Below are 15,985 nucleotides of genomic sequence, written 5' to 3' on the forward strand. Positions count from 1 at the left end.
CCTCACTTGAAACCCTCTTAAAAGAAAGATATGCCTGATAATTTTTTAGTAATTAGCTTGAAAGAGAGTACTGAGCCTCAACTTGCTCCAGTACAAAAGACATATAAGACGTCACTGTCCTTTGATAATGCTCTTTAGGGAAAACTTGTTTGAACTTCATCCACTCATTCCAGCTTGCGATGTAAGCATGCCAGTTTTGCTGCCAATGACTACTTAACCATTTTGAAATTCTGCAATACTAAATTCCACAGATGTTGGGGCATGGTGTTCCTTCTTTGTCCAAATAATTGGCGATTTCCAGAGCTCGTTGAACTGAATCGAGATAATGCGTCAGCCACAACATTGGTACAACCAGGGATATGCTTTGCTTGAATTCAAAATGTTAATTTAAGAGCTCGGAATACTGCCTGCCTAAGTAATCTCAGTACTGGGGGGAGTTAGAAGATAGATTATTAACAACTTGCACCACACCCATATTATCGCAGTGCCAAACAATACGTTTGTTAGCCAATTGGGGGCCCCACATTCAAAACAACTAACAGTGGAAAAATTCCAGTAACACTAGATTTTGGTAAGCTTGAGTTCTACCCAGAAAGATGGCCACGCATTCGCCAATCCAATGTGTGCCAAAGATAGCACCAAACCCAGCTGAAAGCCGCGGCGTCTGTATACAATTCAAAGCTGCATTCTCGAACAATTCTCCTTGCAATAAGAAATTGCCATTGAAATCTCTAGAAATCCTGCCAAACAATCAGGTCATCTTTAACCACCTGAGGGATTCTTATGTGCCAGTTAGGATTATCTAGCCAGACGTAAGTGCAATAAGTCTCCTGTTAAAAACCCGACCAATAGGAATAACCCGTGTAGCGAAATTCAGATGTCCGATTCAAGGATTGTGAATGTGTTTTTAATTTTAACCTTTTTAGATTTTAAAGTTGCTTAGAATGCTTCTCAGCTTAGCTACTTTTCCTTCGGGTAAGCGAAATTCACGATTTACAGTATCTATCTGAATACCAAGGAATTCTAAAGTTTAGTAGGGGGTATTTTTTTTCAATAACAGCTAGTGGAATGGCAAATTTCCTAGCAAACCACGTAAAAGTACTTAACAAAATTCCACATGAACTAGAATCTGCAGGACCGACAAATAGGAATCATCTAAATAATGAATAACCCCCTTAGAACCAGTTTCCCATTGAACTACCCATTGCAAAAAGGGATGCAAAGGCTTCAAAATTAAAAGCAGGAAAGGGAACAGCCCATTGGAGCATCTGTCAAAATAGAAACTGCCTTCATAATGAAAGCCTAAAAGCTTATAACAGTCAGGTGTATGGGCAGTAGCCTGAAAGCCGATTGAATGTTCACTTTTAGCCAATAATGAACCTTGACCAAATTCTTGAATTATCGATATTGCCTGGTCGAAAGTCGTATTTGAAACTGAAGATAATTCCTGACCATTCCATCATTGACAGATGCCCCCGAAGGATATGATAAATGGTGAATTAAGCGATAGCTCCTGGCTCCTTCTTCGTACAAGTCCTAAAGCGGAAACTCTTGAAATCCTCAAAATGGAGGAATCATCAAACGGGCCATCAATTCTGCCCAATCTAAGCTCCTTCTCAATTTTTTCCTTAACTACTTTGGTTTAGCTCAATGATTTAAATTCTTGGAAATGATATGAGGGTTACAGGATCTGCTGATGGTATCCAAAAGCCAACTTCAAAAACCCTTCTCTAAGAGGCAGGCCATCTGCGCTTTGGATATAGCTCTAGGTAATTGGCGCATTTCTGGTAACCTCACTGGGGTTATCTGACTTACTGGAGTCCCTACCACTGTGCTTGTAGCAAATCGGTTTGATGCAACGAAAGCAGGATGGTTGCCAGCACAATGAGCACATCTGATGTTATATCTACAGTTTGCCTGAAAGCGGCAAGTTGACTCATTGATGCAGCAAGCATTGTATTTCACAGGATCTTGTTTCCCCGGTAATGGAACTAATGGCTGTTGGAATAAGCATTCCCATCCAAAGGTCAAATATCCTTTGAACCCCAAGATATTGACTTCTGAATGGACATTTTTCTGTCTGAATCTATCATCATACAAAAACCAGGAAATACCCCCATAGGCTTTATATGCTTCCAGAATAATGTCAATGTGTTTAAATAGGCCTGACCTAATTGTGGGTGTTTTCACACAATACATTTGAATAAATACAAAATGCCTGTAACCAATTAGTGAATGTCCTTGCTACAGGCCTGCGTCTGTCCATTTCAGGATCTGACTGCTTAACTTGCTTGCCTAAAAATTCCTTTGATGATGGCAAACAGTGAGAGGATGTCAATATACTCCCCTTTTGTTATTTTTTCCTTTATGGCCTGTGCAAGTGCAAACCCAAAGGTGTAGCATCACAGAGTATTGAATCTCTAAAAGCAGTTTCAGCTACTTAGAAAGACACAGCCCTGTGCTTGTATGCGTTGACGCCGCACCAGGGGTTAACAAAGCTAACAAAGATTTTATGACATCAGTGGCAGCCATAGTTACCAATCACTTGGATGGGTTGACTCTCCTCCTGAGGGGTTAAAACCAGCAGGCTGGGGTGCGCTGTGGGTGGACAGATGGTGAGTATGACCCTGATGGCAGGTGGGCAGAACCGGGTGCCCTATAGTGTTACAGCTGGAGGCCCCGGTTCTGGGCGGCTTTGGGGCCCCTGCTGACCTGGTGCCCCTCATAGGAGCTGCCGGCTGCCGGACCTCCCCCGGACCCTGTGAAGGAAAGGGCCCTGAAGTGTTAAAGCTCTTTTGATGGAGCGGCCCACCACTTGCAACAGCGGCGGAACTCACTCGCGATGAAGGAGGGGAAGCCGACGGCCAAACTCCTGTCTGCGCGGGTCAGCGACGATCCTCTTCTTGCGGAACCGCTGGACGTTCATCTGGTTTCTCTTCTTCGCCGCTTGTTCCCTCTGTGTTCCTCTTGACGGCGACGATCCGCCTCTTTCCTGGTCCGCGTGAAGCTGGGGTGCGCTGGATGGCGACGTCAGATGCGGCTCCTGAAGATGACGCAGCTTCCTCTACGGCGATCCTGGAGGCTCTGCAGTCGGAAATGATGTCACCGCTGTCGTCGTCGATAATGCGAGCTGCACTGCTGAAGGAGCGTCTGGATGTCTTCATGTCCCGCCCTCCGCCTGGATCCATCGAAGGATGTCGCGAAGTCTGCCGTCGGGATTCTCTCAGCCATTTCCAAGACGATCCTCTCACGTCGCTGCCGGCGAAGAATGAAGAGTGTTCGCCGGTTCGTCCTTTTATAGCCTTTTCCTGTGAAGCCACGCCCCCTTTTTTGAATCGACCAATCAGAAGGCTTGGATTGAAATTGACCAATCGAAGAGAAGGTAAGTTTTTTCCACAGAACTACACGAGGTAAGTAAAAAATACATCAAACGGGGGGGAGCTGCCGCACTCCCATGTTAGGGGAGGTTAAGTCACTCCCCGTTCATTCTAATGAGGAAAAGGAACAAAATGTGATTCGCAGACCCAGACTATTTAACAAAAGAACCATTTTGGACAACTTAACAAATGAGGAAATCAAACTACGCTACCGGTTTGGAAGAGCTGCCATTCTAGATTTACATTCAAAGTTGAAACCATACTTAGATCCACAAACGAAACGCAACCATGCAATTTCTGGAATTGGGAAGCTTTTAGCTACTTTACATTTTCTGGCCTCTGGATCCTTCCAGACAACTGTCTCTGCAGTATCAGGTTGTAGCCAGCCTACTTTTTCCAAAATTTTAAACCAAGTATTAGCAGGGATAACTAGTTTGGCACCACAGCTTCTTCACTACAACATGAGCACCAATAACTTATGTCGAATTAAGGAAGACTTTTATGCAATGGCTCATATGCCAAATGTTATTGGGGCTATAGACTGCACACACATTGCATTGATACCACCTTCTGATAAAGAAAGACTATATTATAATCGGAAAGGCTTTCACTCTGTTAATGTGCAGGTACAGTATTTTAGAAGTAAATGTGGTTGTTTTCTTCCATGTTCAAAGTTGTACTCATATGTTGTAAATCTTTCTCCTAGGTGGTTTGTGATGCACATACCAAAATTCTTGATGTAGTTGCCAAATATCCAGGTTCAAGCCATGATTCTTTCATATTTAGAAACTCACACTTACACGACAGACTTTGTCAAGGAGAAGCACAAGAAGGATGGTTACTTGGTAAGATACAGTTTAAGGCATTTATTTGTGTTCACCATAATACAACATTTAAATAAGTTATTTTTATTTAAAATTATTATTGTTACACTTTTTTAATTATATGTATGTATTTATTTTTTAATATTATTATATAACTTTCATATACAACACAAAATACATTTTATGCTATGACCACATTAAACATTAAAGAAAACAACATGCCATTACAACATTATATATTTGCCCAAATTGTGTACAAACATTATTCATGATTGATTACATTTTGCTTTCTATTGTTAATTATGAATTTTTTTCTTCCTTAAGGGGACAATGGTTATCAAATAAAACCATGGCTTATAACACCACTGTTAAATGCAGAGACGCGAGCAGAACAACGCTTTAATAAAAGCCACAAAACAACAAGATGCATAATAGAGAGAACATTTGGGATTTTAAAAAGCAGATTCCGTTGTCTTGACAAAACTGGCGGTGCACTGTTTTATCGGCCTGAAAAAGTGTGTCTAATCATCTTTTGCTGCTGTATATTACATAATTTTGCCCTTGTACATAATGAGAATATTGACGGTTTAGAGGATCTCAGTCAAGTGGAAGACATAGATCAGTTCCATGCTGAAGATACTCCTGAAGGTGTGCTAGTACGTCAACAGATTATAGACAATTTTTTTTAACTGTTAAAACTGGCCCCAGCATTGTTTAAACCTCAATTGCACACTACTGTCTGTAATGTAGTATCTTTTTCACACATGTAATTCCCCCTGCATTGTTCACAATAGTGACACCTCTATTGTTCAAGCCCTGTATTGTTGACACCTGTGACCCAGACTTAAAATGACTACATTGTTCACCTGCTCACGCTCATACAATCTGCTGAAAGGGCACCAGCACTGTGTCAACTGTATGTAGTACAGTGGTCATGATAGCTATCCCTGTCTCCTAACGTAGTATGGCTTCCCTATGCTTCCTGAGTATGCCAAACTTGGCCAGCCCTATGTTTCCTGAGTGTGCCATACACTGGCTGTGGATCAAAAGCCTAGTAGGGTTTGTTCTGGGTGTTTGTTAGCATTTAAAATTGTTGTTAGGAGGCCAAAGATGTTTAATTGGGTGCTGTGTTCTCCTCAAAGGAAATTAACGCATATGGATTTAAGGCTATGTCTTCATTAAAGTAATTAAACTTGTTTCAAATATGATTATTTGTCCAATTGCTGAGTATTCTGGGATCTCATCCAAAAAGGATTTTACTTGTGTTTTCCATGTATTAATGCAAGTTAAAAAAGGCAAGCAAATTTTTCACAATGGTGGTGAAGTGCAAAGCAACAACCTGTAAGGCAGTGTACTCCAGTGCGTCACCAGCAAAATGTGGTTACTTGTTTACACGCTAAAAATACATAATTCTGTATTCAACACTTGCAGTTTAATGTTGAATGCATAAAAACTACTAATGCAAAACAGTAGGCAAACAAACTGCTGAGGGAGTTGCAATAGTCACTTTTAGCATACAATTGCATCACTAAAATTAGTTATTTATAGGTTGGAATCATTTGCAATATTTTATCACAAATAAAAGTAGGTCACATGTTTAACTAAGTTGCTGATCTCTGATCTAAAACATATATGTCATGTACTATGTATTTGTAGCTGGTGAAGGAGCACTAAACATACTTGTGTAATGTAATTAGTAAAGTACAGGTATAAGACCAGTTATCCAGAAAGCTCGGGACCTGGGGATTTCCGGAAAACGGATATTTCCATAATTTGGATCTTCATACCTTAAGTCTACTACAAATTCAGGTAAACTTTAAATAAAGCCAATTGACCCATACTAGACTGGTTTTGCTTCCAATAAGGGTTAATTATATGTTAGTTGGGATGAAGTGCAAGGTACTATTATGACACAGAAAAAGGAAATCATTGTTAAAAATGTGGATTATTTGGATAAAATGACCCTCTATGGGAGCCATTCTGTCATTCAGATCTTTCTGGATATTGAGTTTCCAGATAGGGGATCCTATACTGGAATATGCAAAATAGATCAATTATTATCATAATTATAACAATTAAAACATCAACTAACACACACATGTAAAAATGGAAACTGTAAGAACTACATACAAAATAAAAAACACAACGTTGATAGCAATAGAACTTGTAAAATAATGAAAGTCGCAAAGCGCGCTTGCGCATTCACACATCGCTATTCAGAGCTTGAATTACGCCACTACTTTAGTGTCGCAGCGAAACAGTCCAAAACCCACGTTATGCGCAACGCGCATATGTAAGAGCGACCTCGCAATATACGGTCAGTAAAGGTGCGCACTCGCAAATTAGCGTGCGGACTGCGAACATTTCCAACTATCGCGCAAAACAAAATACAGATCGCAAAACTGCGAATAAGAGCAAGGCGCCGCAATTAGCTTTAAGTACAAGTGAAATCTAGCGCAAAGCCCCCGTTGCAAACTATTTTGCACTGCGCGAACTTTATAAATGACCCCCTGTGAGTTTGCGGGTGGAGAGGCAGCACAGAGCAAACCCAGCAAACAATCAGGGGCTGAATATGCAGCAGCTGCTTTGCACCATGCGGCCAACATGCAGTCTCCAGTGGCTGATTGTGGGGGAGGAATGGCTGCTTCTAAAACTTCCCCTGAAAGGCATCAAGCACCCCATGCTCTGGTAACAAAAACTGCCTCATGTGCGGGGGTGCGGGTGGTGTCTGGAGCTGGTTTGGAGTCAGGGGAGGCAGTAGGAACAAACTCCAGCAGCCATATTGCTACTCCCTCTGTAGAGATGTATAAGAGTCTCACAGGGAACAGCCATCTTGGTACTCCCACATCAGAGGGAAACAATTGTTCTGACATAAATGAACAACCCCAAGCAGAAAGCCTCTTAAAGGGACAGTATGCTGGTTCAAGTCACAACCAGGATCAAACACCTACCACTGATGAACTGGTTGAATTAATAAAACTGGCAAATGAGCAGGAGCTGCAGTGGAAAAAATTTAAAGTTGAGTTGCAAAAAGCATTTTATAACTATTCAACTGCTGATGTGGAGAAGCAAGACTTTTATTTAGCAAAAGTCAACAAAATAAATGAAGAGTTCAGAACCTTAGAAAAACAGATTTTGCAGAATTATAAAAAAATTGGTCCCCTTTCTGAAGTCTATACAAACAGGAGAAGGTTTGAGGACTCTCGGCAAGCTCTTAAACAGCCAGCTAAATACAGGTCCATGAGGCAAATTGCATCTGCTTCATCTACTTCTGATAGTGACAAGGAGACTAGAAGGATTGGCCAACTGAAACCAAAGAAATCAGTTGTTGCTCAGATACATGTGCCCAATTTTATCTTCAGCTTGGATGAGGCAAATAATATAGAAGATAAAATGGGAAAGAGAAGCCAATCTGCTCATAAGGAAGAGGAAAGCTTTGTTTTCTCAGAACAGGATTTTCCCTCCCTTCTCTCTACTTCCCAGAATGACTGTGCCCATCAGCCCTCAGCATCCAACGAGACCTTCACTCAACCATCAGCCAATAATACAGAGACTTCTGCAGTTGTGCAGAGTGCCCCAATGTCCTTGGCACTGGGGCATGGGAAGCTGAGTGAGCAGAAATTGACGGCAGCTGCTGGTGTGGGAGAGTCTGGAAAGGATGGAGTGGAGGCTGGAGCAGACTGTGTGAATGCAAGTGATGATATGGAGTGCGGTGGTGGAGACATCAGTGAAAGTGTTGCAAGGCAGTGTGTGGAATCTGTGCTTGGTGATGCTAATTCATTGGCCGATGTGATACAACCTGTTCCTTGTACCACCCCTTTAAGTACTGCCGCTTTAATTTCTATTCCATCTTCTTCTGCTGTACTCACCACCTCTTCTATGGCCTCAACCTTTTCCCCAGCCCTTACAGTTTCTCCAATAACAACTTCCCCTTTAACTACTCCAGCTGTTTCTCAGAATTCTCTGCCTACAGTGCCCTCCGCACAGCCAAGTTCTGTCTCTGCACCTGTTTCTTCCTCTGTAAGAAGACCAAATGGTCAGCAGTCAATTCCTTCAGAAAGTGCAGGCAGGAGAAATGTGGCCCCACCACCTCCACCAAATGCTTGGAATAGGCCACTGAATAGGGTGAGGGTGCTTGGAGTGCAAAACAATATCACTGGGCCGGTTTTCAAGCAGAAGAATGTGATTAGACTCAGGTGGCAGGGTGATAAGGAACAAATGCCTTCTAGAGATGTGATAGCCAAGGAGATGCTGCTTAAGCAAAGTACTTTAACACCTGCAGGCGTCAGGGCTTATATAAAGTTTTCTGACACAGAATATGACATTGTGTTCAAAACATCACAAGCCCTAGAATTTTTTGGCAGGATTATGACAGCTTTAAACATGCAGGCCTGTGGGAAAGCTTTAGAGTCATCTCAATCACTAAACCTGAGACAAAGAAAGTCACCATTTTGTTTAAGAATGATTGTGTCCCACCCGAGGATATTCTAATATGGCTTAGACGTCATTGTAAGGTGCTTACCCCTTTGAAGAAAGACATTGATAATAATGGATATTGGTCAGGTGGGTGGTGTACTAATGTGGAATTGTACATGAGGTATAATGTGCCGCAGCATCTTCCAAACTCTGTCTTCATTGGTAGTGAGCGAGGGGTGGTTTTTTATCCGGGTCAGCCAAGGGCCTGTTTCAAATGTGGTTCTTACCGACATCGTGCAAGTGCCTGTGCAGTGGTCAAGTGTTCACTATGTGGTGATGTAGGACACACCGGGAAAGATTGCAATGATGTGAAATGTAACTTGTGTGGAAGCTATGGCCACTCACATAGGGCTTGTCCAGAGGCTCTTCATAACATAATGGAGAGCTGCCCTCAGTTAGAGGAAGAGATGGCAAAGGATTTTTTGGAAGAGATAAGGGATGAGATGGATTATTTTCAGTCTGATTCACAACCATCGGTCATTCCCCCATCTCAGCCTCATGATACAGTAAAAGATCAGTCAGCTGTGGCAAGAGATGCAAGAGATTCTGTTCCCCTTACTGTTTCCTCTTTGTTACAGAAACTGGCAACTCATTATTTGCTCCCTGAGACAGAGGCCCCCATCATTCAGCCTTTGGGAATACAGCCTCTTCCCCAGAGACAGAAACCTCTTGCACAGTCTTTAAAGGGAAATTGTGAACCAGCAGATAAGGCAATTCCACCAGTAAGACTAAGTAAGACCCCTTCCTCACAAGACTGGACAATAATAAAGAACAAAGACCTTTCAGGAAAGCAGTCCCCTCCAAAATACATTCCACCTATGCAAATCAGCCTAGAAAACAAATTTGAACTTTTGGCAGAGAAAAAATCTTGGGCAGATGCTATGGAAGAGCAAGATGAATTGGAAAGGATAGATATGGAAGACAAACAAAGTGTGAAACAGTGTCCTGGTCAGGCTGATGTGGGTACAGATAGTGGTGCTGAAGGCGATACTGACAGTAAGGGAAAGGAGGAAGTTGTTTCAGGGTCTGAAATGGAATGTAACAAATTGCAAGTCCACAGGAAAATTGTCTCGGTTGAGTTCAGGGAAGGTGATAAGGCTTTATCTGATGATGCAAGTGAGATGATATCGTTAGGAGATGATGATCCAATACCATCTGGTACACAGATTAAAAGATTTGGTGATCAAGATGATAGTCAGGATGAGAGAAGGAGTAGAAGGAGGAGGAGGCACAAGAAAATTAATAACACCTAACTATGGCTTCTTGCCCCCTCAGGTTTATTTCAACAAATGTTGCAAGCATTAAAGTGGCCAGTACAAGATATTAAGCCTTTGAAGCCTTAAGCCACACTTCAGCTGACATCATCTTCTTGCAAGAGACCAGACTGACCACCACTGCAGATATCAAGAAAGCATCAAAAGATTGGCTTTGGGGTCCAGCTTTTTTTAATTGCTGCAGAACCTGGGGGTGGTGTTGGTATTTTGTTTAAAGGCTTTTCTGGAATATTTGTGCACCGCCTTATAGAGGTGGAAGTAGGCAGGTGTCTTCTATTAGACGTCTCTGTTGCAGGACACAGACTGAGACTTATTAATGTTTATGGGCCTCAGTCTGGGCATGGGAGAAAAAACCTTTTGAGGGAAATTCAGCCATATCTCCATACCTCCACTTCAGTCATCATGGCTGGTGACTTCAACCAGGTCCTTAGAGCAGAAGATAGATCAAGGCTTTCCTTTGACAAATATGAAAGTAATTTTCTCAAAAACATACTTGAGCAAGCAGACTTGGTTGATGTCTTTACCCATGGTGGTCGGATGTCAAAGCATACTTACCATTGTGCAGGTCGAAGCAGCAGGATTGACATGGCTTTTGTTCGGAGGGAGGAGATCTTTACACAGACTGAGGAAATCTTGGTTGATTACTCTGACCACCTTGCCTTATCTTTTTTGCTGGGTGTCTCCTCGGTTCCAACAAAAGGTAGGGGGTTATGGAGATTGAGTTCAGATACCCTGGAGAGTGAATCAGTGCAGCACTCCTTTGAGGCACTCCTTCAGTGTGAGTTGACAAAGATTGTGTTTTTCGACTCAATGTCGCAGTGGTGGGAGGAGGCCAAGAAGTCATTCCACACCTTCTTCCGCAGACTATCTGTTACAAGGGAGGGAAACAAGTATAAAAAGTACCTTGCCCTACGAAGAAAGCTTGAATCCTTAATTTCGGACAGGGTGGTTGGGGAGAAAGTTTCCAGACTAAAGCTTCAGATCAAACGGCATCAGTATAGTCGTTACAGGTCCTTGGTTCTGGAGAGGGATTATGGGGGATTCCATTGCCCAGATCCCTTTCGGAATTGCAGGGAAGCTGTGACGAGGAAGTTGATTGTTGGTTTGAAGGACTCTCAGGGTATAGTTCAGAAATCTAAGGGTGGGATCCTGCGAGTTGTTCAAACCTACTATGCTAGTTTGTTCGGAAGTAAGGTTTTGGATAGGGGAAGGATGAAAGCTTTTCTGGAGGGAACCCCAGGTCCAGACCTGAAAAATTTGGATTTTTCACCCTTGATTGAGGACATCACAGAGGAAGAGGTCAAAAAGGCAATTGAGCAGCTAAAATTAAAGAAAGCCCCAGGTCCAGGTGGCCTAACAGCCGAATTCTATAGAACTTTTAAGAACCTTTTGACCCCGATTCTTGTGGAGGTCTTTAAAGACTGCCTGGGAAGAGGCATTTTGCCTCCCTCCATGAGAATCTCCTCTTTGGTGTTATTATCCAAGGGCAAGGATCCTACAGATGTCAAGAACTGGAGGCCAATTGCCCTCTTGAACACAGATAGGAAGCTTTTGGCAAAGGTTTTTTTTTCTAGGCTTGTTTTATTTTCAGGCACGTTATTGTCCCATGAGCAGTTCTGCACGGTGAAAGGGCGGAGCATCTTTGGGGCAGTCTTGTCTGTACGAGAAGTGCTTGAAACATAAAAGGCCAAAAATTCCTTCCTGACTCCAAAATGGCAATCGGACTAGTCCCTGGATCAACTTGGACTATGAGCTATTTCCCATAACCCTGTATTCCCTTACTTGCTAAAAAGCCATCCAACCCCTTCTTAAAGCTATCTAATGTATCAGCCTGTACAACTGATTCAGGGAGAGAATTCCACATCTTCACAGCTCTCACTGTAAAAAACCCCTTCCGAATATTTAGGCGGAACCTCTTTTCTTCTAATCGGAATGGGTGACCTCGTGTCAGCTGGAAAGACCTACTGGTAAATAAAGCATTAGAGAGATTGTTATATGATCCCCTTATATATTTATACATAGTCATCATATCACCCCTTAAGCGCCTCTTCTCCAGCGTGAACATCCCCAATTTGGCGAGTCTTTCCTCATAGCTAAGATTTTCAATACCTTTTACCAGCTTAGTTGCCCTTCTCTGTACCCTCTCTAATACAATAATGTCCTGTTTGAGTGATGGAGACCAAAACTGTACGGCATATTCTAGATGGGGCCTTACAAGTGCTCTATACAGTGGAAGAATGACCCCCTCCTCCCGTGACTCTATGCCCCTTTTAATACAGCTCAAGACCTTATTTGCCCTTGATGCTGCTGACTGGCATTGCTTGCTACAGCCAAGTTTATCATCTACAAGGACTCCAAGGTCCTTTTCCATAATGGATTTGCCTAGTGCAGTCCCATTAAGGGTATAAGTGGCTTGGATATTTTTACATCCCAGGTGCATGACTTTACATTTATCAACATTGAATCTCATTTGCCACTTAGCTGCCCAGATTGCCAGTTTGTCAAGATCCTGTTGCAAGGATGCCACATCCTGGATGGAATTAATTGGGCTGGATAATTTTGTGTCATCTGCAAACACTGATACATTACTTACAACACCCTCCCCTAAGTCATTAATGAACAAGTTAAATAAAAGTGGACCCAATACTGAGCCCTGGGGGACTCCACTAAGAACCTTACTCCAAGTAGAGAATGTCCCATTAACAACCACCCTCTGTACCCGATCCTGTAGCCAGTTTCCTATCCATGTGCAAACGACTTCATTAAGCCCAACAGACCTTAGTTTAGAAAGCAGTCGTTTGTGGGGCACAGTATCAAACGCTTTGGCAAAATCCAAATAGATCACATCTACTGCCCCCCCACTATCCAGAATCTTACTTACCACATCACAAAATGCAATCAAATTCGTCTGACATGACCTATCCTTCATAAAGCCATGCTGATTGTTGCTCATAATGCCATTCATTAGGACAAAATTTTGAATGTGATCCCTTAACAAGCCTTCAAATAATTTGCCCACCACAGATGTCAAGCTTACTGGCCTATAATTGCCAGGCTGAGATCGTAATCCCTTTTTAAATATTGGAATAACATCAGCTTTTCTCCAATCCATAGGCACCATACCAGATGACAGTGAATCTGAGAAAATCAGAAATAAGGGCTGGTCTAAAACTGAACTAAGCTCTCTTAGAACCCGGGGTGTATGCCATCAGGCCCTGGAGCCTTGTTTACATTAATTTGTATTAAAGCTTTTTGAATCATATCCTGAGTCAGCCACTGACTAGATTGAGCTGAACCATTCGTGCAGTTATTAAGTGAGCCTGTGAACCCAGACTCCTCTATTGTATACACTGAAGAAAAGAACTGATTTAACACATTTGCCTTATCTGTATCTGTTACAACCATACTGGTACCATTATTTAATGGAGCAACACTCTCAACCTGCATCTTTTTACTATTAATATATTTAAAAAACTTTTTAGGGTTAGTTTTCACCTCCACCGCAATTAACTCTTCATTTCTTTTCTTAGCCTTCCGGATTGCTGATTTACAACATTTATTACAGTGTTTATATTCATTAAATGCAGCTTCTGTCCCTACAGATTTGTAGTTTTTAAATGCCTTTCTCTTCTTTCCCATTAACATCTTTACCTCTGTATTAAGCCACACAGGATGATTCTTAGAGCTTCTACGTTTAGTCCTTAAGGGAATAAATTGAGAACAGTAATGATTTAATATCATTTTAAAGGACAACCATTTCTGTTCTGTGTTTTTAGCTGAAAACCTAATGCCCCAATCAATGCTCTGTAGGGCAGCCCTCAAGGCACTAAAATTAGCTTTGGCAAAATTCATGGTTTTTGTTGCCCCAGTATATTTTTGTTTTTTGCACCAGACATTAAAAGATATAACATTATGGTCACTATTACCCAGGGGTTCAATGACTTGCACATTTGCTATAAGTTCTGGGTCATTTGAGATCACTAAATCAAGAATAGCATTTTTTCTGGTAGGCTCCTCAACAACCTGTGCTAAAAAATTGTTGTGCAATAAGTTTATAAACTTGTTCCCATTAACTGATCTAGCAGTACCGTTGCTCCAGTCAATATCTGGGTAATTAAAATCCCCCATTATCATTACTTTACCTAAACTAGCAGCCTTTTCTATTTGCATTAGGAGCTTTGTCTCTTCCTCCTCACTTACATTAGGGGGTCTATAGCATACTCCTACAATTAATTTGCTGGATTCTTTACAATTGGTGAAGAACTCCACCCATACGACTTCTGGCCCCTCATTTTCTAACATAACCTCCTCCTTTATATGAGCTTTTAAATCCTGCCTAACATACAGACATACCCCTCCTCCTTTTCTATTGCCTCTGTCCCTCCGAAACAAAGTATAGCCACTGATATTTACTGCCCAGTCATGCGACTCATTCAGCCATGTTTCGGCCACACCAATCACATCATATTTTCCTTCCATCACCAGCAGCTCCAGCTCTCCCATTTTACCAGTCAGACTTCTTGCATTTGTAAACATACATTTAATACTGGCACCATATTGAACATATGACATGTGGTCCTCCCTATCCTTAACAGTATCCCTAGCCAAATCTCCTCCCCCATTTTCCCTTTCTTTGCCCACTATCTCATCTAACCTGTCTACCACTGAATCTTTTACTGAACCCTCCCCCCCCACACCTAGTTTAAAATATCCTCCAACCCTCTAGCCATCTTCTCTCCCAAAACAGCTGCCCCATCATCATTGAGGTGCAGCCCATCCCTAGCAAAGAGCCTGTAGCCGACTGAAAAATCAGCCCAGTTCTCCAAAAACCCAAAACCCTCCTGCCTACACCAATCTTTTAGCCACGCATTAATCTCCCTACGCTCCCGCTGTCTCCTTAGCGTTGCTCGTGGCTCAGGTAATATCTCTGAGAAAATTACCTTGGAAGTCCTTGCCCTCAGCTTTGAACCTAGTTTTTTAAAATCATTTTTGAGGACTTCACCACCTCCTCTAACTTTGTCATTGGTACCTATGTGTACCAAGACCGCTGGGTCTTCCCCAGCCCCTCCCAATAATCTGTCAACTCGTTCCACCACATGCTTTAAGTTCCCTTAACTATGCTGAACTTGCATATGGTGTTTTGGCAAGAGACCTTTCATATCAAAGGGAGACAGTATACCTCATTATTACTGCCTACAAATATCACCTTTGGCAGGGTCGTTGCAAATACACTTTTGGGATGGATATGAGTGCAGAGAGGATAGTGTCCTTTATACTCAGAGAGTTATGTTTTATAAGACAGATGGAAAGATCAAAATCCTCATCCAATATTTCTTCATGGAGGGATTTCATATTCTAATGTTTAGTTTGAGCCTGATGTTTTGTTCAATGTTTATTATTTTACTATGTACACCTTGGAGGAAAATTACTGCCTGCTTTGTTTTGTCCTTGGGGGTCCTTTGTTTTGGGTGGGGGATGGGGTTAGGGTGGAGGGAGTGTGTTATGAGGACATTTCAAGCAGACTCTGGACTTGAATATGAATGTCCTTTATTATAGGGAGGGGAGGATGTCAGTATGGACAGAGTTTGGACAATGGATTCTGACTATCCTCTGGAGGGTGGATTGGGTGGTTTGGTGTCACATACTACATGAACTGTCACAAATGGACAGATTAATTAGTGTTTGCCTCATGCTTGTAATTTGAAGGTGTGCATTATTTTGTAAAAGGGTTTTTATAATCTATGTAAATAAAAAAATTCCTATCTGATCCCCATAGGGAGCAGACGTGTTTGGAGAGAGCTCGTGATTTTGAGAGAGAACTTGTGATTTTGACTTACCCAGGCCCTTCTGGGTCTGGGGAGGTTGATTTCTCACCTGTTTTTGCGGCTTTATAGCCTTTACTTTTCATTTTTGTTTTTGATTTATTTATTTATTTATTTTTGGAAATGGGTAAGAAGTTGCCCCCAACAGAGGAAGCAGGGGCAATGAATACCCGAGCAAGGCTGGGATCCAGCAGGCAAGCAGTGAACCAGAA

General features: G+C 42.1%; 1 protein-coding gene across 1 annotated transcript; it reads left to right on the plus strand.

Moving 5' to 3' along the window:
• Positions 1-3,454: 3,454 nt before the first annotated feature.
• LOC121395102 (putative nuclease HARBI1) lies at positions 3,455-4,890 on the plus strand. The gene is made up of 3 exons (XM_041567685.1): positions 3,455-4,003; positions 4,084-4,222; positions 4,526-4,890. The coding sequence occupies exons 1-3, from the start codon at positions 3,455-3,457 to the stop codon at positions 4,888-4,890; spliced, it is 1,053 nt and encodes a 350-aa protein (XP_041423619.1).
• Positions 4,891-15,985: the final 11,095 nt, after the last annotated feature.

The sequence above is a fragment of the Xenopus laevis genome, chromosome 6S (assembly GCF_017654675.1).
Source record: "Xenopus laevis strain J_2021 chromosome 6S, Xenopus_laevis_v10.1, whole genome shotgun sequence".
Classification (NCBI taxonomy): domain Eukaryota; kingdom Metazoa; phylum Chordata; class Amphibia; order Anura; family Pipidae; genus Xenopus; species Xenopus laevis.